The sequence below is a fragment of the Entelurus aequoreus genome, linkage group LG10 (assembly GCF_033978785.1).
Source record: "Entelurus aequoreus isolate RoL-2023_Sb linkage group LG10, RoL_Eaeq_v1.1, whole genome shotgun sequence".
NCBI classification, from domain to species: Eukaryota; Metazoa; Chordata; class Actinopteri; order Syngnathiformes; family Syngnathidae; genus Entelurus; species Entelurus aequoreus.
The window spans coordinates 27,514,138-27,536,137 of record NC_084740.1 but is presented as its reverse complement, the minus strand read 5'-3'; the positions used below and the strand labels follow the sequence as shown (position 1 = coordinate 27,536,137).

Sequence of the window (22,000 nt, the reverse complement as noted above, 5' to 3'; positions counted from 1 at the left end):
GGTACAAACAAATGATGAACACTTTTACGACCAACCGGAAACATAGCAACCAGGCTAGCAACGCACCTCCTTTACGGCAGCTGTCGCAACGTTCTTAAAGCAACCGCAGCACATACATATATATACAACATATATCTCCCTTTTTTAACTTTTGTTTTTCTTTCCTTGTAAACAAAACAAAATCACACTGTATATGTGTTGTCTGTTTAATTATAAACAATGCAGACGAGGCGTGTTGGCTGAGTTCTTGACGTTTACTTTCACAGCGTGCTCATAACCTCATTCTTAGCTGCAACACTTTTCGGGGCTACGCGCATGTTCGTCACTCCCGTTGCATGCTGGGTAGTGTAGTTATTATATTCCCTAGCTCATAACATCTTTCCCCCTATAAAGAAATAATGTTGACTCAATAAAGTGTATTTCTTTTTTAGCTTTAACTTTTCATTTTTTAGCATTGTAACCACATTTGCAAACAACTTTTCTCTTCATAGAATTTTCTTTCAATAAAGAAATAAAGTGCAAAAATGTCAAAGCATCATAACAAACAGTTATGTCAAATAGCAGCAGAATTGCACTTTTTGGAGAGCTGTATTATTTTCAGTTTTGTGCCCAAGGGACTGATTTTATTTAACACTATATTATTATTTATACACCTATAGTGATCACAGAGACAGGTTGTTTTTGTGTTACTGTATATATTTGTTTTTCTGAAAAATCCTACCTAACATACTTTGGGTAACAACAGTCAATATTTTTTGATTTGATTTGATTTTTTTAGGGGGGTAACAGTCAATATTTATTTATTTATTAGATTACATTTTTTTTCTTATATAATAAAAGTGAGCTTTTGTTAAACCAAATATTGTGTTTTTTGCCATATACAACAACCTATCTGGACTCGATAAGAGAATCGATAAGGAATCGGTTCGATAAGAGGGTTCGATAATAGGCTCGAACTCGATAATTTCTTATCAAACATCATCCCTATTTTTGATTGATTGAAACTTTTATTAGTAGATTGCACAGTGAAGTACATTATCCGTACAATTGACCACTAAATAGTAACACCCGAATAAGTTGTTCAACTTGTTTAAGTCGGGGTCCACTTAAATTGATTCATGATACAGATATATACTATTTTCATAATACAGTCATCACACAAGATAATCATCAGAGTATATACAATGAATTATTTACATTATTTACAATCCGGGTGTGGGATATGGACACAACACAACACACAAAATAACATGGAAAGCTCACTTTATGAAGTTATTCCTCATCCACGAATCCCTCGAATTCTTCTTCTTCAGTGTCCGAATTAAACAGTTGGGCGGATACGGCATCCAAAATGCCCGGCTCCGTCTCGTCGAAGTCGTCATTAATGGAGTCAGTGTTGCTGCTGCTCTATTCCCGTGTTCTACTGCGTGACTGATCGTCTTTAGTTGAAACTCTGCGTCGTAAGCGTGTCTCTTAATAGGAGCCATTTTGGGGTCTTTACATAAACAAACAAATGGAAATGAAACGGCACGCCTCGCGCAGTTATATATCCCAGCATGCACCGCACACTTCTTCTTCTTCTACGGGGGAAAATGAAGTCGGCGGCTGCTTACCGTAGTTGCGATTGATTGATTGATTGAAACTTTTACCTGTTGGAGGCTCAATATTTGTCCATATATAAGGCGCACCGGATTATAAGGCGCACTGTCAGCTTTTGACAAAATTGGAGGTTTTTAGGTGCGCCTTATAGTGCGGAAAATACGGTACATATTGTTATGAATGTGTCTTTTACTACATTATATATAGACTTGCAGTGAGTATATCAACGTTGATAGAGGGTTTTGAAGTTGTTTTAGAGGGCTTAGAAGGCTACAACAATGACTCCCATTAGCTGCATCTTCCCAGCGTTTTCCTCATCTTTACAATCTGAATAATAAAAAAAAGACGAATGTTCTTGTCTCAAAATTCGCCCCAAAAAAGTGCAGTTCCCCTTTAAAAGTCCATAATTGTAAATTGTTCTTCCTGCTGTCCAGTTGGTGTTGGACGCGGAGACGGTGCGCATGCCCAGCCTGCCCCAAAGCCAAGGAGGCGTTTCAGGCAACGCTCAGGGTCTTTATGAAGTTTGCGTCTGTCCCAGCGGAAAACTCTTCCTGTCCAAGGCGGGCGTCACGTCCACTTGCAGTGACAACCAGGATTGCTAGGATTTGTTCAGTGGTCTTTTGTTTTGTTTTTGAACTTCGTATGCGTGATTGGACCTCCCACCAGCAGGGGGAGTGCTTGCTGGAGGACCTCCTTCCACACTGGTGATGTCATGGCTGGGCAAAGAGGAGCTGCTTTAACAGCTTACATCCTATGCAATATAGTCTTGTGGTGCAATACATGAATATATACTGTAAGTAGTCGTGATTTATCATGTGTAGCATGTTTCACTTTGAAATGAGAATAATTGTTTATATAAATTGTGTAAAAGCTCACGAGGCACACCTGCAACATACAATTAGATCAAAAAGCACAATAATAAATGTATTTACTGTATTGACCCAAGTATGTGATGACCCTTCTTTTTTAGACTTTTTCTTTGGGGAAATAACTTGCATATTTGTGTCAATACAGTAATAAGTATTAAACATTATTCTTTTTTCACCGAGGCACATTTTTACCATGTAATGGATCAGTTATGGTGCAGGTGTACCTCATGTTGTGGCCAGTGGGAAGCACACTTGAAATTTTTGGGCTCTCACTTTGTGTTATTACGGTATTTTATTGATCTACTTTTAGGCTGTTGTGCATCATACTGTAATTATTGATTATTTGCTGGTTCAATAAAGTATGTGCTATTCTTCTACAGTGCACCTGTCGCCAATAATTTTCACAAACTTAAAATACAACATTAGTACATTACTGATTGTAATTTATTACATTTAATAAGACAACTTCATTAAAAAATGAGAGAGAGAGAAGAGGAGAAAGCAGATAAATATTGCTGTTAATGACAGTAACGGTTAATACAGCAACTATGTACAGCCTTTACCTTTAAGCTGATACTGAGGGCGACTGTTGACTAGTTTGACGCGTGCAAATGATTCAATGTCCTGTACTGTGGAAATATGTTTGGATATGACAATCCGTTTATTTTAAGCTATCAAAATGAAATCAAATGTAGGCTATAGAACATAATGTATGCTGATCTTGAATGGAACATTGTCACAGCAGCGAGACCTGACCACGCACGGGCCGCACGAAAACTGTTTGTGTCCTCCATGCAATTGCCCCCGAGTGCTCCCACCTGAACCCAATTAAATGAGTTTACCATGGCAAACGCACCATAGCAACGGTCCCATCCCTGTCAACACTTCCTGGTTGTCAAGAGGAAGTGGGCGGCGCAATCTGCCGAAAAGGAAATTCAGCATGAACAGAGGCCAGCAATCAATTACAGAAAACAAAATAAACAAATAAGGAAATTTGGCTCCAACACTCCGGCCCCCAATTGAGAAGGCCAGGATGCCATGAACAATTCAAAATAATAATAATAATGGAGCCATAAACATAAACAAATAATAATCATCTTTGAGGTTTTTTTTATACTTCAGCTTCTTGCAGCAAGCACAGCTTTGTAACTGGTCTGTCCAGTGTGCTGGTTTTAGTTTTGACTTTAGCAGAACGCACCAATCCTTTTTTATAAGTCTCTATGACTCTTCCAAGCAACCAGGAGTCACGCGGAGCGGTAGTGTCTGCGATCAGTACAATGTCATTTGGGAAGAGACTACTTCTTCTGTTTGCTCCAACTCTGCCGCTCCTGTACCAAAGGTAAGTACTCTCTTAACCAGCGTTTCCAGAATAGGTCCGAGATGCATTGGACTTCTTTCTTCACGTTACTCTTTCCAGATTTCAAAAAAGCAAGTTCCTCTGGGAATCTTTGCTGTTGAAAGTTTGTCTGGTGTTAGAGTTTGGTTTCCCAGTGCAGCTTTAATGCGCATCATTTCCTGATCCATTTTGTCATCACTTAGTAGTTTTCTCTTTTGACTCATCTCCAGTAGAGTCCTCCTTATTTTCAGGATCCAGGCAACTGACCTCTTCAACCGTTTCCAGTCAGAGAAGTAAGTGATCAGTATGTGAGTAGCAATTCGAGTATCAACAATAACTGCATTGGCGCTGAGCTCCTTTTTTACCTCAGGGTCAGCATCATGTTTGCCATTTCCAGGATCCATGATTATACACAACACACAATTCAAAATTGTTAATGTCAGTCAAAACACCAAACATCAAAACCGCAGTTATTCATTTGCATTTGGTCGAACCAAAGCCTCACCCATAAACGGGCTTGCACAAGGAATCATGAATCACCACCTTGTATTTGAAATGTACCCACAAACGTGTTGCAATCATGCATAAAACCGCATAGAAAATACCCACGAACGGGTTAAATAATAATGAATATGAACCACCATAATCAAATGTAAATAATCAAATGTATATACTTGTTCTTATGCTTCCTGAGCTCACTATGCTCACTGCTCCCTGTACATGTCCTACGAAGTCAGACCTACACTGTTACAATGTCCATTTCTCAGATGATATAATTGCTGATGACTGAAGTGCTGATAACAACTAAACCTAACCCCCTAGCCCCAACCCCCTCCACATCCCACCCCCAGGGTTGTAAATAATGTAAATAATTCAATGTATATACTCTGATGATCAGAGATGGGTAGTAACGCACTACATTTACTCCGTTACATCTACTTGAGTAACTTTTGGGATAAATTGTACTTCTGAGAGTAGTTTTAATGCAACATACTTTTACTTGAGTATATTTATAGAGAAGAAACGCTACTTTTACTCCGCTCCATTTATCTACATTCAGCTTGCTACTGATTTTTATCGATCTGTTAATGCACGCTTTGTTTGTTTTGGTTTGTCAGACAGACTTCCAAAGTAGGATCTATGCATGCCTGCGTTTCACCAATCAGATGCAGTCACTGGTGACATTTGACTCCGTTCCACCAATCAGATGCAGTCACTGGTGACGTTGGACCAATCAAACAGAGCCAGGCGGTCACCTGACCGTCACACGTGGACCCCGACTTAAACAAGTTGAAAAACTTATTCGGGTGTTACCATTTAGTGGTCAATTGTACGGAATATGTACTGTACAATCTACTAATAAAAGTTTCAATCAATCAATCAAAAGTGTGAAGGAAAAAAAGACAGTTTTTTTATTTCAACTGTACCTCTCTCAAAAGCCTAAAGACTGACCACACAGTTCCTGTCTTCACAATAAAAGTGCCGCTCCATCGCGCCTGCGCTAACAAAATAAGAGTCTCCGAAAGCCAGCGCAAACAAGCTAGCAAGCTACGGAGTTTTCCGCCAATGTATTTCTTGTAAAGTGTATAAAAACGAATATGGAAGCTGGACAAATAAGATGGCAAAAACCAACCACTTTCATGTGGTATTAGACAGAAGGAGGAACTTTTTTTCTCCTCCATTTGAAAACGTGGACGTTATCAGCACTGCTGTCTGATTCCAATCAATGCAAGTCATCAGAATCAGGTAATACACCAACTTATATTCTTGTCTTCATGAAAGAAAGGAATCTATATGTTAAACATGCATGTATATTCATTAAAACACCTTTAACATGTTAACAAAAACAGCAAAATAAATAAATAAAAATGATATACTGTATATATATATATATACCTGTATATATATGATATGTGTGTGTATGTATATGTATATGGACAAAATGGCGGCGCATTGAAATGCAGCAGCTTGAAGACGCTCTTGGGAGTGTAGAGCGATTTGGCAAAAAACACCCGTCATTTCTGTCAATTTTATGGCTGGCTCAAAGCGTGGACACTCTGTGATCACATACGACCGACAGACAATTTTGGATGTGGCTAGATCGGGTCGTTATAGACTGAAAGATGCATTACCTGGCCGTCGAGGAAAACAGTGAATGCATTTGGACTAGAGATAATATCGACCTGCCGATATTATCGGCCGATAAATGCTTTAAAATGTAATATCGGAAATTATCGGTATCGTTTTTTTTATTATCGGTATCGTGTTTTTTTATTTTATTTTTTTATTTATTAAATCAACATAACAAACACCAGATACATAAGATACACTTACAATTAGTGCACCAACCCAAAAGACCTCCCTCCCCCATTTACACTCATTCACACAAAAGGGTTGTTTCTTTCTGTTATTAATATTCTGGTTCCTACATTATATATCAATATATATCAATGTAGTCTGCAAAGGATACAGTCCGTAAGCACACATGATTGTGCGTGCTGCTGGTCCACTAATAGTACTAACCTTTAACAGTTAATTTTACTCATTTTCATTAATTACTAGTTTCTATGTAACTGTTTTTATATTGTTTAACTTTCTTTTTTATTCAAAAAATTTTTTTAAATTTATTTATCTTATTTTTTTTATTTTTTAAAAAGGACCTTATTTTCACCATAACTGGTTGTCCAAATTAGGCATTGTAATGTGTTAATTCCACGACTGTATATATCGGTATCGGTTGATATTGGTATCGGTAATTAAGAGTTGGACAATATCGGAATATTGGATATCGGCAAAATAGCCATTATCGGACATCCCTAATTTGGACTGGCAAAGCAGACTGTATCAGTTATTGTCCGCCATGTATGTCGCGGACTCAACATCTCGGTCCAGAGTATATAAAGTCACCAAAAACGAATGGACAATGAAGGTGAAGGCAAAAGAGTGAGGAGTGTCCTGACCAGATATCTAGATCCCTAGTTTGATTGATGTAAAATGTTCTTTATCACATTGTTTACGTGTCTAATAAAGATGTGATTAATTTATGTTGTCTCAGGTGTGATTCACTAGAATAGGGCCCCACAGCACACTGGATTCCAGTTAATTGAAATACCACAACACTGGGAATTGTTCAGATAAGTTAAATTTAAGAACTTGCACACAAAACAACACTGGAAATGACTATGACGTGCGCATTTTCCGCGCATGGGTACTAGATCACGTTGCGCCGCGGACGGAGGGGGGAGGGGGTCTTAAACGGTGGCATTGTTGTGTGTGGACACAGATAAGGTTAGGTGTGATTTACCCTGGATAACCTTATCCGGCTTAGTGTAAACTGAGCTGACATTCAAACTCAGTCCTTTTTCCAAAACAAACGAAGACTAAAGTTTTCGACTTATGTACAGCCTTTACCTTTAAGCTGATACTGAGGGCGACTGTGTTGACTAGTTTGACGCGTGCAAATGATTCAATGTACTGTGGAAATATGTTTGGATATGACAATCCGTTTACTTTCAAAATGAAATCAAATGTAGGCTATAGAACATCATGTATGCTGATCTTGAATGGAACATTGTCTTAGCAGCGAGACCTGACCACGCACGGCACGGTCGAAAACTGTTTTGTGTCCTCCACGCAATTGCCCCCGAGTGCTCCCAACTGAACCCGATTAAACGAGGTTACCAGGGCAACCGCACCATAGCAACGGTCTCATCCCTGTCAACACTTCCTGGTTCTCAAGAGGAAGTGGGCGGAGCAATCGGCCGAAAAGGAAATTCAGCATGAACAGAGGCCAGCAATCAATTAGAGAAAACAATATAAACAAATAAGGATATTTGGCTCCCACAAACTATATTTATCTAATGTAAAGGTTGGGATTTCATATTTTATAATTATACAAAGAAATACACTTGACCGTGGCGGACTCAAGTCTATTTTGCTACATGTGGAGTCTTTGTGTTTCAGGTCATGGAGTCACTGGAAGAGCCAACTTTGTGTAGTTCAGGTTTATGTGCTCTGTGGCGCCCTCTAGTGAACGCACGTGGGGTTACACAATCATTTTGATTTGATTATACTGATACTAGCAAAGTCACTACAACTTATTTTTGAAAGTAACATTCCTAGCTAAGAAAGACTAGTTACCAAGCAAGGGGCCATATTTGTTAAATTGATCGAATACTACTGGTATATCATTAATACTGTACAAATATTCATGAAAATCTACCAAATGTAAATAGTATTACTGTATTTAGACATTGTAATCAATTATTGAAAGTATATTTTTGAATGACTAATTATTTTGAAAAAGTAATAGTATGTGTTTTATATTTAAACATTTATTAAAAACTAACACATTGAAATAGTATTACTGTAGTTAGAAATTATAATTATTGAAATTAAATATTTGAATGACTCCTCATTATTGTATATTTACTAAACATATTAAACACAGAAAGGTTGTATAAAATATTGTATATTATAATTAAATTAATGCATTTTTAATTAGCATCAATGTTAAAAAAATACCTTTACCTGTATAGCATAACTATACATACTTTTCAAGAATAGAACTTTACGTTTGTGTAGAGTTTCAATGATTTGATCAATCTCTACTACATAATTCTCAAACAAAAACTGTAAAAAATTAAATATTATATAAGTGTGAATGTGAGTGTGAATGTTGTCTGTCTATCTGTGTTGGCCCTGCGATGAGGTGGCGACTTGTCCAGGGTGTACCCCGCCTTCCGCCCGATTGTAGCTGAGATAGGCTCCAGCGCCCCCCGCGACCCCGAAGGGAATAAGCGGTAGAAAATGGATGGATGGAAATACAACATGTGTGTCCATACCTTTTCCACTCAAGGACCACATTAAAAAAATGTGTATAAAACCTTTGCATTTACGTGACCGTTTGCAACTATTCCATTACCACGGTGACATGGAGTGCCACAAAATGTACACAATGACTTTTGCAGCATTTACACGGATGTCTGAGGGTCTTTGCATGCTGTGACCAAGCCTAATTGCAATAAAAAAATTGTATATGAGCAACAAAAAATATAAGCTAGATTGTTATGCTGCATGAGAGACTGCTATTGTTTTAGCAAGCAAGTTCATAACCATTTAATTAAAAAGTTGGTAAAACTGCACATGTTTAAATTCCCTAAAGCTGAAGACGTTCCAATGTATAAATAACATGTTTTATTCAAACCTACTGATAATTCTTTGATCAGTAAGTTATGTAAATAATATTTTTTAACGCCAGTTTCTGCAGGTTTTCCTGCTCTGTGTAAACATTAGTCCAAATAAGCTTTAAAGACGACTGATGGTCACAAAAGTATTTAACAAACATTAAATGAAACAAAAAAGACATTAAGCAAAAATCATTCATTTGACAGTGTTGAAAAATGCTGTAGAGTCAAGTGCAATAGTATGATGATAATAATTCAAAAAAGTGCATAATCCATAAACAATAAAATACTAGGTTGCATAAAATGTCCAAGTTATAACAGGAACAATAAAAAAAACACTGATAATTTGCAAAGAGGAGGCAATGCATGACAAAAGTTGACATTTACACGTTACCTGTTTTTTCCCGCTACATACATTCCTCTGTTTTTGTAGCAAGAAAATATACATTTTATAAAAAAATATGTAAAGAGCAGCATTAAAAAACTAAATCAAGGTCAAAGACTTTGGTAAATTAAACATATTGCTGAGGCAATTATGTACAGTATACACACTTTTTTCTTCACATTTTTAACTAATGAATTGACCATCCGCAAGTGCTTTTATAAAGTCATAAAAATTGAGGACACCACAAGTTGTAACTCTTCTACTCCTGAAACGCTGTACATAAAAATTGACAAAGAATGCACCTCTAAATCCACCCCTTGGTGGCGCTGTTATTTAAGCAAAACATATGACACTCAGCCAGATTGACTTGAAATGTCAAATAACCAGGATTTGGTAGACTCGTTTCTGAAAAACATGGCCTCCATCAAGCAACACATGGCTGGAACTTAATGTCCGTAAGTCATTGAGAATTTGTCCAATGATTCTAAAACTTCAATTTTATCTGTGCTACATGTATGCTAGCATGTCTTCCAAAGCATTTTGACCACATCCCACTCTCAAATATCAAACATGGGGTGTCCTAATTTCTTCCCAGGACCGTGGCATCAACTGCCAGCTAGATACTTGGAGTTAGCACACAGTTGTCATAGTAAGAAGTTATATTTTGTGCTGGACAAAATTTTCAAGCTTGATAATAATCCTGGCGGTACATTCCATGACTCTCATGGCCACCTCCGATGTGAATCTGTCATTGGGGATCTGCGGAAATGGCAGAAGATCAGGGTAGCGTGTTCTCAGACTGTCCACGCCGTAACCCTCCAGGATCTGGACGTCACTGGCAAGCCCCGCTAAGTGAGTGTTGTACTCCTCCACCTTCTGCGCCAGGGCCGTAGGCTTCACATCCTTGTCCGACTTTCCTCTTACAGCGTAATCGGCAGCGATGAGAGCGAGCTTTGTGGCCAGGTAGCATTTGAAGCAGACCCATTCGTTGGCGTTTTTGTGGAGGTCGTTGCGAGCAGCCGAGTAGTTGGCTCTAGCTTGCCTGAGCCATCTTCGGGCTTCTACGGGGTTTCCTACTGTCTTGAAAGTAGGTGGCACAAAGAAGCGATGAGTGTGCGAAGAACCTGCATAGCTTGTGTGAGGTGCCTTGAAGTGCTGCCTCTCTGACTTGTGGCTGGTGGCCTCCTGGTTCCATGATGAATAAAACCTTTGAAAGGAGAACTTCTCTGACTGGTAGCGAGCGGAGGACGTCGAGTAAGGTCTCCTGGAAGCTCGGTCTGTATTTTGCTGGTCAGCCAAAGACTGCTTTTCCATTCTGTTGATCTCATTCTGTAAATGCTTGAAGACTTCGGTTGCAATGTCAAGATTTTCTGCGTTTTTGTCCGGGTGCCACTTGAGATACAATCGCCGCAGAATTTTCTTTCTCTCCGTGTCAGCAAGCTTCCATGCCTGCTCTACTACTGAGGTAACTTCTTTCAAGATCTCAGGCAAAGTGTTGAGCTTGATCTTTTTGGGGGACTGTTTTTGGGAGGTAGGTCTCTGGTTGTCCTTACTCGAAAACAGAGGAGGCATCATTTGCTGGGCTGATGGACGACATTGTGGACTTGTAGGGGTTGACGGTGCGCTGGTCTCCCGCAGGTTGGCACTTTCATCTTGTCTGGAGAACTTGTACAAGTCGAGGGAGCTGACTATTTTGTATTCGCTGTAACCAATGTCAATTTGAAAGCATTTTCCGAGGAAAGTCACATTTTCATCCTCTTCTCGCTGCACCTCCTGAACAATGATTGCATAGGTGTATGTGGGCTGATAGGATCCATAGATGTCTCCTCCTTCTGAGTCGACAAGATAACCCACATACTCTCCAGGGTAGAACACATTTAATGGGTCCATGAGGAGCGTGTGGTGTATCTCAGCTGGAATTGGCGTTCCAGGAAGGGGTAGCTCAAGTTTGGAAGGCTCAGTGGAGTCGTACTTCACACCTAGGTTGTCCAGCTTCTCTGTGATTCTGTAGATGTCATTGCAGCCCAACATGGCGATAAGATAAGACGTGTCAGAGATCAAATTGTCTGTAGCAGACTTCAACGTCATGGCCAGAGATAAAAGGAAGTTGATGTCTTTGCTGTCTGAATGCTGGATGTAGAGGTGGATGACAGCCGTTCCGTACCTCTTAAGGAAGGCGAGTGTTTCACTGCGACTGTGCGAGATGGGGCTACATCCTTTTACTCTTAAGGTCGTCTGGAGTTTCTCATAACAAGATACCTTCAGTCCTTCGCAAAGTGCTTTGCACAGCCGTATGGCTTTATCCTCGTTCACGAGGTATGCATTGTCGTTCTCATGTTTCATGATTCGGATGAGTCCCGTGATGAACTGTTCAGAGGAGAGCAACAGCTGCAGACGGCCTTGGAGAGAACACAGTGCTCCGAACTGGCACATTTTTGGAGAGTCTTCATCCAACTGCTCTTCAAGGATGCTACTCAGCAGTTTTGGCCTTAGATTCTGTGGAAGCAGCATGATCAGCTTGGTATGGAAAGCGTGATCTTTGCCCAGGTAACACTGGCTCATGTCCACAAGCATCTGGACACCAACGTTACCCTGAATTCTACTCTTGTAGTGCGGGGCGTCATCATAGACCAGACTGTTGGATTTGGCTAGTCGTCCGTCATGACTCGGCAGATAAAAGGTCAAATCTCTGAGACTGTCAAGATCTTTGCGCATTTCCACTGGATCATTGTGAATTGACTTGAACAATCCGGACACTGCCCTTTTTACAGTTCTCATCTCATTAGGGTCAAGCTGCTTGCCTTCGGAACTTCTGTAAATGCGCCAGAGAACCTCGACATACTGCTTGGTTGACACAACATCCTCTGTCCCCAAAAGTTTAAATAGCTGATGGAAGATACCGAGGTCCAGTGGTAATTTGTACAAGTAGGGTTTGAAGTCAGATTCATTATCTAAATTAATTACGACTTCTTCGGGTTTCAGCAGCTTCCAGCCATCTTCCACCATGACAAAAGCAACCCCGCGAAGCTGGAAGCGGAATTCTCTTTTATCCGCATTTAAGAATTCGTAGGTGGACCTCAAGACTTTGTTCCGGGTTTTGACCATTTCATCATCCAGATTGGATATGTTGCAGACATTCTTGCAGTTACTAATTACTTTTTCCAACAATGGGTCCAAGTTGACACCTAATATGCTCAGCACTTCATCTAGCTGTTCTTGTCCAGCGAGCGTTGACCCCTCCTGCTCCTTAATGCTTGAAGGGGTTGCTTTTTCGGGCAAGATTGGACAAGCTGTCCAGAGTAAGTGAATTACATCTGTTTGCTTGAATTTGGGGTTTACTTGAGAGCCACTGAAACGAATCAAGGGAAGTGTTCCACTCATTTCTTGGTACTGTGAATGAAGCTTGATTAGCTCTTTTGGGGCTCTCTCAGGGCAAAGGAATGGTATCATTGAGAGCTCTTTGAGAAAAGAGCCTTGAAAAAGGTCTACCCTTTCCTTGAAAATATGATTTAAGAGGACATCAATGATGTTTTGCACTTTGTCTTTGGTCCAGCTCTCCGTTTGTGACTTGATGCTGACCTCTTTTGCAAACTGAAGAATATGCTGCTGCGACACTTCATGCTTGAGGCCAGTTTTTCTTAGAAAAGCTATCCACGAGGATAGCGACGATGTTCCGTTCTTGAGTTTTGACACTTGCTCCACCTTCCTGAAAAAATCACTTGGTATGAATGACTTTCTGGGAAGCATGACTTCAAACACCTTCACTGTTTCGTCGTAGAAAAACTTGGCAGGCCTGAGTCTGTTTGAATAGTCATAAATGAACATCAGTCCTTCTAATTTTTCAAACAGAAGATCCCTCATCTCACATAAATCTTCCATTGACAACAGTCTCTCCTTCAAATAGACAATGTGCTCAGATTTAGCATGGTAGGAAAGACTTTCAAATTTTGGCAGTAGGTGATGGAGATAGATATCAATGTCATCAATTGCTGTGCAGCCAAGGAAAGTGTACAGTTCTCTCAACTGTGGATTGTCAGCAAGAAAGGCAAAAGAGGTCGCGTGTGCCCATTTGTCAATGTCAGCAGTGGGGATGTTTTTCGCAAGCACATAAGTGGACCCATAACTTGAAATGCTGATGTATCGCCCACTAACAGACTTAAAGCATGGCAGGAGTTTTAGGCTGTGTACATGCTGCTGTGTGAGGCTAGCCAGGTTGCAGGTGAAATACAACAGAAGGGCCTCAAAGTCCTTATCAGTGAGGCTTGTCGCCTTGAACGCAGACGTCTGTATCATGTACTCAAGAGCTCTCAGAATACTTGATGGACTTTCAATGTTTGCAGTATGCTGTGACAGACAAGGCATGATTGGGTTTTCTTTTGAACTGATTTTGTTCACAGCTATTTGGATGCACCCTGCTTTCATTAGGGTGTGGAAGATTTTGTCATTTTGGCCATGGGGAAATATGGCGATGTTTAAACAACTCAATGGTAGAAGCATATCATACTCGGGGACAACTAGCTTTTCTCTCGCCATGAATTTGATACCCGGCAGCAAGGCCCATTCTTTAAGGATGTCAAGCACTATGTCAAAACATGGTTTGGCATCCTGTTGATCCTCCTTGAATGCAACACTCTCACTGATGAAGTTCCACACACCCTTAAGCCAAGATTCACTTCCAAACGTGTCTTTCCACTTAACAGGAATCTTTGTTCGATACTCCCTTGGAAGAACGGATCCCAGTAGGTCACCAAAGCTGCTGATGTCAAAAACTTTTGCTAGTTCTGCCTCAAACATGATGCTGTTGTATTTGAGATACATTGTATTCATGAACATTTCTTTTCTGGAAGGGATCAGCTCATGATGGGATGTTAGAAATTTTTGTTTCTTGGTGTCAAACACCTGAAGGGTATTGTCCATTGTGAGCAACAAGGGCAAGCCTTCAAATATGGTTTCGTCGGCTTCAATATCCTTAAAGCAGTAGTCAACAACAAGCTTCAGGTTATGAAGATGTTTGTAGTTGGATTGTGGGAGGCGACAAGGAAGCTTTCCAACATGGCAAGCAGAGTCCGGTGATGAGAAAGTGGAAAGAAAGTTGCGGACTTCCGCTGGAGTCACATAACTAAGTGGTATTCCCGCATCCACCAAACATAAGTAGAGATTGGCAGTCTCATCGCAACTGTAAACCAGGTTAAAACCAATATCCAGAAGCAATGTCTTCAGCCTGTAAACATTCTCAGCCACAGACTTTCTGGATGTGATATTGTAGTCTGTTTTTTTCAGGTTCTGCAGTTCATCTTGTAGCAGATTGTCAAAGAAGGCTCGGCCCTTGGTAGCAGTGGATGTACTAGCCCATGAGATGTAAATGACTGAGTGCATATCAGAGTTGTCCATCTGTGATGTTCTAACTACGGGCAGAAGGCGCTTCAGGTCTGTATAGATACAACTGTACACGGCTTTGACCAGGCAGTACCAATCTGGCTGGATATCAATCCTATTCACTGGGAAGAAAAACAAGAACTTTTTCAAGAGGTCTTTTGCAGTATGAAGGGGAGTTCCTTGCAGCACAGTCATTGTTGGATCAGGACCTGGGAAGTAGCGTTTTTTAATCTGAGTAAGAAGCTCCACACAAGCAGGCGCTATCAGCGACATCATCAAATTATTGTTCCAGTCACTCCTCACACCAACTCCATTGTCATCTCTCCACAAGTTTCTTCGGGCAGAGTCGAGGGCAAAATGGCCATTTACATGAAAAGGGAGGCCGGTTTCAAGTGATAGTGGCAGAAAGCAAAACGCTCTGTGGGGTTTTTTGTAGTTGTGGCTGACACATGCTGCCACCCCTCCACGTGGAAATAGTGTTATATCCTCATTCTTGTGTGCTGAGATGACACTTTTGGAGACAAGTTCCATGTTAGGGAAGCCGGAACGATTGCAGATCATCCATGTGGTCAAGTTGCCTTCTGTGTCCTCTATGTCTAAAGTGTAGGTTATCTGTTGGACTGGAATAGCTGTGAGCTGCTTCTTTTTGGTTACGCTGTCAATGACGGAGGCGTGAAACTGTTTGCGTTTTAAGCGATCAGAATCTGTTATTTTAGCTGTTACAGAGTAAAGCACTTTTAGTTCTCCTGTCGAATTGTTAACTTCACAGATGGAGATTTTCTCCATATGGTTGAGGAACATCAGGAGCTCTGCACCATCATGTTTGAGCTTTTCAAGGAGGTTTTGCACCATTCTGTCTGATGCTGGAATAGAGCTGATTTCTGATGTCTTTGCCATATCTGTAGAGCGGATAGGGAATCGGAACATTGTGCTGCGTTCCAATTTAAAATGAGCTCCTAAGTATAGATTAAGAACATCTGAAAATTGAGTTCGGAAGTCAGAATCTAAATCTCTAAACATTCTTCCGGGACTCACAGATGTTGCCCCAGGTGCATAATGTGCGTGTGGGTCAAAGATGCACAAAATATCATTGTTTGAGATGAAGGAAGGGCAGTCGGTGATGTGGTAGACAGAGTTGAATCCAATGCCATACTGACCCGTCTTTCCTGGATTTGCTTCTTTTGTTCCTCTTCCAAGATTTTGTATACCTCTGATGTCATCCTCAGTGAAAGGCTGGTTGTTATAAACACAAAGTGCAGGACCTTGCATCTGAATCCATTTGTCGTCAAAGATTCTGTCAGTGGGGTGTGTCCTGGGGTCAAAGACAAAGTAGATTTCGGTAGCTTTGGCATCATCTGCATTTTGAAGCAGCTCTTTCAGCATCTCTTTTTCTGATGGGTAAGCATCCAGAATGCTTTTGATTCTACTTGTAAGCTTTTCTTTTTGGCCAAACTCACTTCCAGGTGCAATGAAACATACATTTGACGCGTACCTCTCCAAGGCCTTGTGACGTTTGGGGATAGCTCCTAGTTTCAAGGCAACTTCTCTTGGAATATCCCCGTGGCAGTACTTGACAGAGCTGTCCCTGACTTTGATCCAAGGACAGTCATTGTAGCACAGAGACTTTGATGGCTGCAGAGTCAGATTACAGTCAGGTAGAAGAATGGTACCATAATTTGCTTGGCAGAATTCTTGAGTTTTATCACGTATTAAACTCCATATCCCTTCGCTTATAATTCTGCGGCACAACTGGAAGTTCTCTTCGGAGAGAGCCCTTCGCCCACATTCTTGCTTCATAACTTCAAGTACCGCTGAGAAGTCATTGACTGTGAAACTGGGCTGTGTTCCAACAGTTTCAAAAAGCTCCCGACAGCTGTTTTTGTATTTGTTAGGGAGCTGATAAAGGTGTGGGGCTGCATCAAAATTCAGGTGGAATGCAACTTTGGAAGGATTCACATATGTGTTCTCCACCAAAATTGAGTTAAATGTTTTCAATTCCACAGTTATTTGCTCTTTTGCAGTCTGGCACTGAAGCATCTCCTCATGTAGATGCTTGTAACAGGCATTTGTTATGTTTTCTTGATAGAGCGTTACACCATCGAATGACTGAGATAGCTTCTTGAGTTGACTGATCACTAGCTCAACTGAGGGCTTCTTTATTAAACCCAGACAGTCTTTCACAGCCAATGACATTGCACCACATCCTTTAAAAGATGGGGAATTCTCATTCAGCACTGTCTTCATTAGACATACAATGTCCTGATGTTCGATTGTGAAGAGCTCTTTTGAAGAGAACATTGTCGTTGGGGGAAAGTTATTCCCTTGCCATGGCAGTGAAAACCCTGCAGGTCTTGTTAGAAACGGTAGGAATTTGATGTTTTGTAGTTTCTCTATGAGCTCAGGTGTTCCAGAGTCTTTCATTTTTAGTTTCTCATCGATAAGGCTGAGCAATATGCTGCTGCGAAAGCATGCAGCTGTGTGATCACTTTCATTCAAAACAGCGACTGATTCAGTGCGTTCAATCAGATCTTCCCAAGACAGATCGTCCTTCACCATACCCAACTGCATGAGCTTGACTAAGCATACCGGATTTAGGTAGTCTTTTGTGCTTCCTTCAGGAAATCTTCCATCATCATTGCTGTACAGTTTGGCAACTCTGCCATCCGGGTGAATTAGTCGGGAGGGTAAAACCAGCTCCTTGTTGAGACCAGAGCAAGGAATGCAAGGAGTTACTCTAAGCATTGATGCAAGTTCTTCCATTTTATCATTCAAAACATACTGCATTAAGGGATCTCGAAGCTCTTTGTCAATTTCCTCGATATGAGGGAAAAAGACATCTGCAAAAAACTCCCTCTCTGTCAGGGTATTTTCCATCAAGGCTCTCTTACATCCAGCATCTTCAAATCCCTCCTTCACCCAGTCAGGAAGTTCAACAGCACAAAGGTTTTGTGAGCCACTCTTTCTCAGATATTTCAAGAAAATTTGGAAAGAAGCTGGACCAATGTTTGGTTTACAGAGTAGGGTATCATCAAGAAATCTGACATATTTGATTGAAACCCAGGTTTTGCCATCAGAGAAAACCTTTGCCTGCTCCCCATCACCTCCTTTGGCTATTTCTTGGTAGACCCCTTGACTGACTAATGTGAAGTCATCATGCACCTGACTTGGATCGGGCCATGCCACATAGTAGTTGTAGTCAAGGAGTTCTCCACTTTCAGCCATGAGGCGAAGCATTGTAAGTGCTGCTAGATAGGCCTGAACAATAACGTGTCTCATGAACACAGCATTCCATCTCCCTTTGGTGTCAGTCTTCCAGATCTCTTTGCGATTGGAAGTTACAGCAAAGCAGCCATTAATGTGGACTGGTAGACCTGTTTTTATTCTGAGAGGTAGATAGCAGAACACCTCTCCAATTGCGGTGGCATTTGACCTAACTGTCCATTTACGGTTCTCCTCTTCTGTAAGCAGAACAGCTACTCCCCCACATGGCACAAGTCCCAGCCTTTTTCCACTGTCGTTGAGGGAAAATTTGAGAGCTTCATTTCCATCCATGCATGAACATATTAGCCAGTTGGTGACCTCCATTGCCTTCTGGGGAATTTCATCTGTTAGTCTTCTTGTCTGAATCCCTTTTGCAGCCATTTCAAAGTACTGGTTAGGATCTTCCTCTGAACCTCTGAACAACGGGGAGTGAAGATCAACAATGCGCTTGAAGACATTATGGAACTCCTCCACAGTAACACGAATAATGCAGCCAGATTTAGGAATATCAGAGGGTACTTTGTGGGTGCTTGCTACTTTCTTCATGACCTTGGCTGCAGATTTTAGGATACTCAATGGTCCATATGAGGCTTTGGATGACCACACACTTTTGTTAATGGTGACAACATCTTGAGCTCCAGCAGGATTTGGTTCCTCAAATTTTAGGTATTTTAGGACCATACTTCCTACATGTTGAGTAAACAGGATGAACCGATGGCCACATATGCTGAACTCATCAACAAGAGAGTAGATATCCGTGGTGTTGTAGTACAAGCTACTAATTTCACTTGCCGAGGCCTCCTGCTCTGTTCTGAAAGGCAGCCTGAACAATGTTCCATTGTATTTGTATGGTAAATCCTGAGCAAGAGGAAGCTGACAGTTGAAGACGTTAATGAATGGTTTGAACTGGTTTGGAAATTTTCTTAAGCGCTTCTGCTGTTTGCTCCAGTTGATTTTGATGCCTGGATTAGACTGGTCTCTGATGTGCTTGCTGATGTGATTGATATTTGGATCAAACATGATCATGAACTCTCTGCTCATTATAATAGGGATATCAGTGATGTGATAAACTGAGTTAAAGCCCAAACCAAACTTCCCGACTTTGTCTGCCTCACATCTCTTCACTGATCCACCTAATCTAGTGATGTTCAGGAAGTCTGTGTCTGTGAATACTGAGCTGTTGTAAGACCATAAGGAGGGCCCATGACACACTATCATGCCAGGGTCGAGGAGGTTCTCTCGGATGTCAGTGTTTTTTCTCATATCAATAAGAAAACTACACTCTGTTGCACTTGCATCATCTGCATTTTGGAGCAGCTCTTTAAAAATGTCTGCCACAGATGGGTATTCCTCCAGAATGTTCTTTATTCGAACTGTCAGAGGTTCACGTTGGCCTGACTGTTCAAAGCCAAGATTCTCTGGGTTGATCAGCCTTGTGCTCAAACATGGCACTTTTAGCCACTCTGCTGTTTTCATGGGGATATCATCGTGGATTAGTATGATTGGCTCCGATGCATCATCAAGTAAGTCATTTAAGTCATCCACTTTGATGTCACAGTATGTGCATTCATGAATGGGCCTCATTGCTAATTTGCTTGGATCCTTGTAGCAAAGAATTGGCACATGCATGTTGGTCTCAACTTGTATTTGATTGTTATAAAGCCACCTCAGGATGTTGATCAAAAGCAAGATATCATGTTTACTTTCTTCCTTGGTGATCTCACCTTGACTTCTTTGCTGGATGGTGCTGATGACATTCAGCACGTGGCTTGCGCAAACCTCTTCGAGTGAGCCACAAAACTTGAAAAGCTTGTGAAACTTTCTCATGGTTTTGGGGAGGGAGTAGAGGTAAGGCTGCAGGTCTAAATTTGACAGCGGTTTTACCACCGTTTGGCAAGGAGACGAGAATGTCTTACCTGTCCACACCCAATCAAAAGGTAGTGATGTCATTGCTTCTCTGGCATCCTCAAGATGAGCTTGCATGAAGCCATATATCTCAAACAGGATCTGCTGGAATTGATACCAATCCTCTGTAGTGAAGGCTTGGGATTTATGCCAGTCATTGACAGCTTTCAAGTGCTGCAGTACCTGATCCACTTGTGGCTCGACAGTCAGTTTCAGTGCTTTCTTCATACCAGCAGATGTGTGTTCAACAAGGGCTACTGAAGATCCTACAAGAACTGCATGAGATATGTCGCACATCTGAGACAGAGAGGAAATATGAAGAGTATCTCCAATCCATGCAAGGGATTTAGGATAGGTCGGAGGCCTGTCTTTGCAGACAGGTACCCATTTTAGTTTTCGCAAAGATGCCTGAGCATCTGTTGATTTCACCAGCCTGGTTTGTCTGTTGAGGATCTGCAGAAGTGTTTTTGACTTTTTTATTATGAAATCCCACTCGGGCTCAGGGGTGCTTTGTAATTCCTCTATCTTCTTTGCCACTCGAATAATATCTTTCTCACTGAGCTGTACTTCATTTCTTAGCCCCAGCTGTCTCAGTGAATGCAGAATATCAGGGGATGAGGTAAATGTACTTGTGGGAAACCTGGTTTCCTCTTCTTGATAGAACAAATTCTGTAGAATCTCTAGATCTGGATCAAAAAGTTCTGAGGCTTTCAGCAACTTTCCACAAGGCATTTGAATAAATTTAAGGGCAGAAAGCCATCCAATAACAGAGGAGTTTTCATTTTTTAGGAATGCTAAATGTTTAAGGGCCCAAAGCAATATTTTGGTTATGTCCTCTGTATTGTAGAATCCACTCTCAATGTCCTGGATGATCATTCTCAGACACTCTGTTGTTTTCACTTGCGGAATTTTTAGTTTCTTGATGAGGCGAATGGACTCTTCATCACGGGAGCCCACCAGGCAAAGAGATATTTTTACATCCGGTGGGTACTTGGCTCTGTGATGTAAAGCTCTAGCCCCTCTGAGTGACGTAAAAGCTGAGGTGTCTTCACTACAGGTCCCAACTTTCTCAAAGATGGATAGCTCAAGCAGAGTATGCTTTTCCTTCTCTGTAACATCAGACAATCCAGATAGGAAGTTTCGGAGCGTAATCCTCTCTTTGACAGAGAAAGATGAGACTTGGCTGGCTAAACGCTGTGTTGACAGTCTATCCATAATTTGCAGCAACATTCCAGGACAGCAGGGACGGATGTAATTTTTGAGCTGTGGATGTTGCAAGCATGGATCCTGCTTTTTCATCACCACTGCACCAAGTTTTTCCATAACTTCTAGAAGGCCTTCCGAGAGTGGTGTTTCCTCTTCATTTACAATGATAATAGGGGATGGAAATTTGAGCCGTAGAAGCAGAACTCTTTCCACGCTCTCCTCCAGTGGAACAAATGGAATCAAAGGCATGTCATCAAAGGTACTTAGGTCATCGGCAAAATGTATGTAGAGGTGCTTCCAAATCATCTTTAGCCAAGAAATTGTTGGATGTTTCAGCTCATGGTTTCCAGGTTCCCACTGGGTAATGAAGTCTCTGTTTGGCCAAGCTGTTGAAAGAATCTCCTTGATGAGACGAGCGGAGCGATCAGGGTTCAACGTTTGTAGCTGAGTACAGGGTCTTCCTGTTCAAATGAAATAAAAAAATGGACAAAGAACATATTTAATGTCATGCATATTATTAATGCATCCACTAGACCAGGGGTGTCAAACTCATTTTAGCTCAGTGGCCACATGGAGGATAATCCATTCCCAAGGTAAAATCATGGCATAACTTAAAAATAAAGACAACCTCAAATTGTTTTCTTTGTTTAAAAATAGACCAAGCACATTCTGAAAATGTACAAATCATAATGTTTTTTTTTTAACACTTACATGTTGCAGTTAATAGTAGTCGATCTACATTTGTCATTATTCACTCTTTCTGAATAACTGATGTGATAATGTTTATCAGTCAAATGGAGTCTATCAGAAATTTAAAATGCTCTCATTGCTGTTAATTTTTAATCAATCAGAAGATGGAATGAATAATATCAAAATC

At 40.9% G+C, this 22,000-nt stretch overlaps 2 protein-coding genes across 5 annotated transcripts in view; one reads left to right on the top strand and one right to left on the bottom strand.

Annotated features, from left to right (window-relative positions):
* The window catches only part of sgcg (sarcoglycan, gamma), a 45,301-nt gene extending 42,449 nt beyond the window's left edge, over positions 1–2,852 (top strand). For both annotated transcript variants that reach the window (XM_062060472.1, XM_062060473.1), the window contains exon 8: positions 2,034–2,852. In XM_062060472.1, coding sequence (XP_061916456.1) covers positions 2,034–2,201 — 168 coding nt within the window. In that variant the 3' untranslated portion in view covers positions 2,202–2,852. The remainder of the gene's footprint in view (positions 1–2,033) is intronic.
* A 5,987-nt stretch (positions 2,853–8,839) lies between these two features.
* The window catches only part of sacs (sacsin molecular chaperone), a 29,990-nt gene continuing 16,829 nt past the window's right edge, over positions 8,840–22,000 (bottom strand). For all 3 annotated transcript variants that reach the window (XM_062060469.1, XM_062060470.1, XM_062060471.1), the window contains one exon: positions 8,840–21,584. In XM_062060469.1, coding sequence (XP_061916453.1) covers positions 10,033–21,584 — 11,552 coding nt within the window. In that variant the 3' untranslated portion in view covers positions 8,840–10,032. The remainder of the gene's footprint in view (positions 21,585–22,000) is intronic.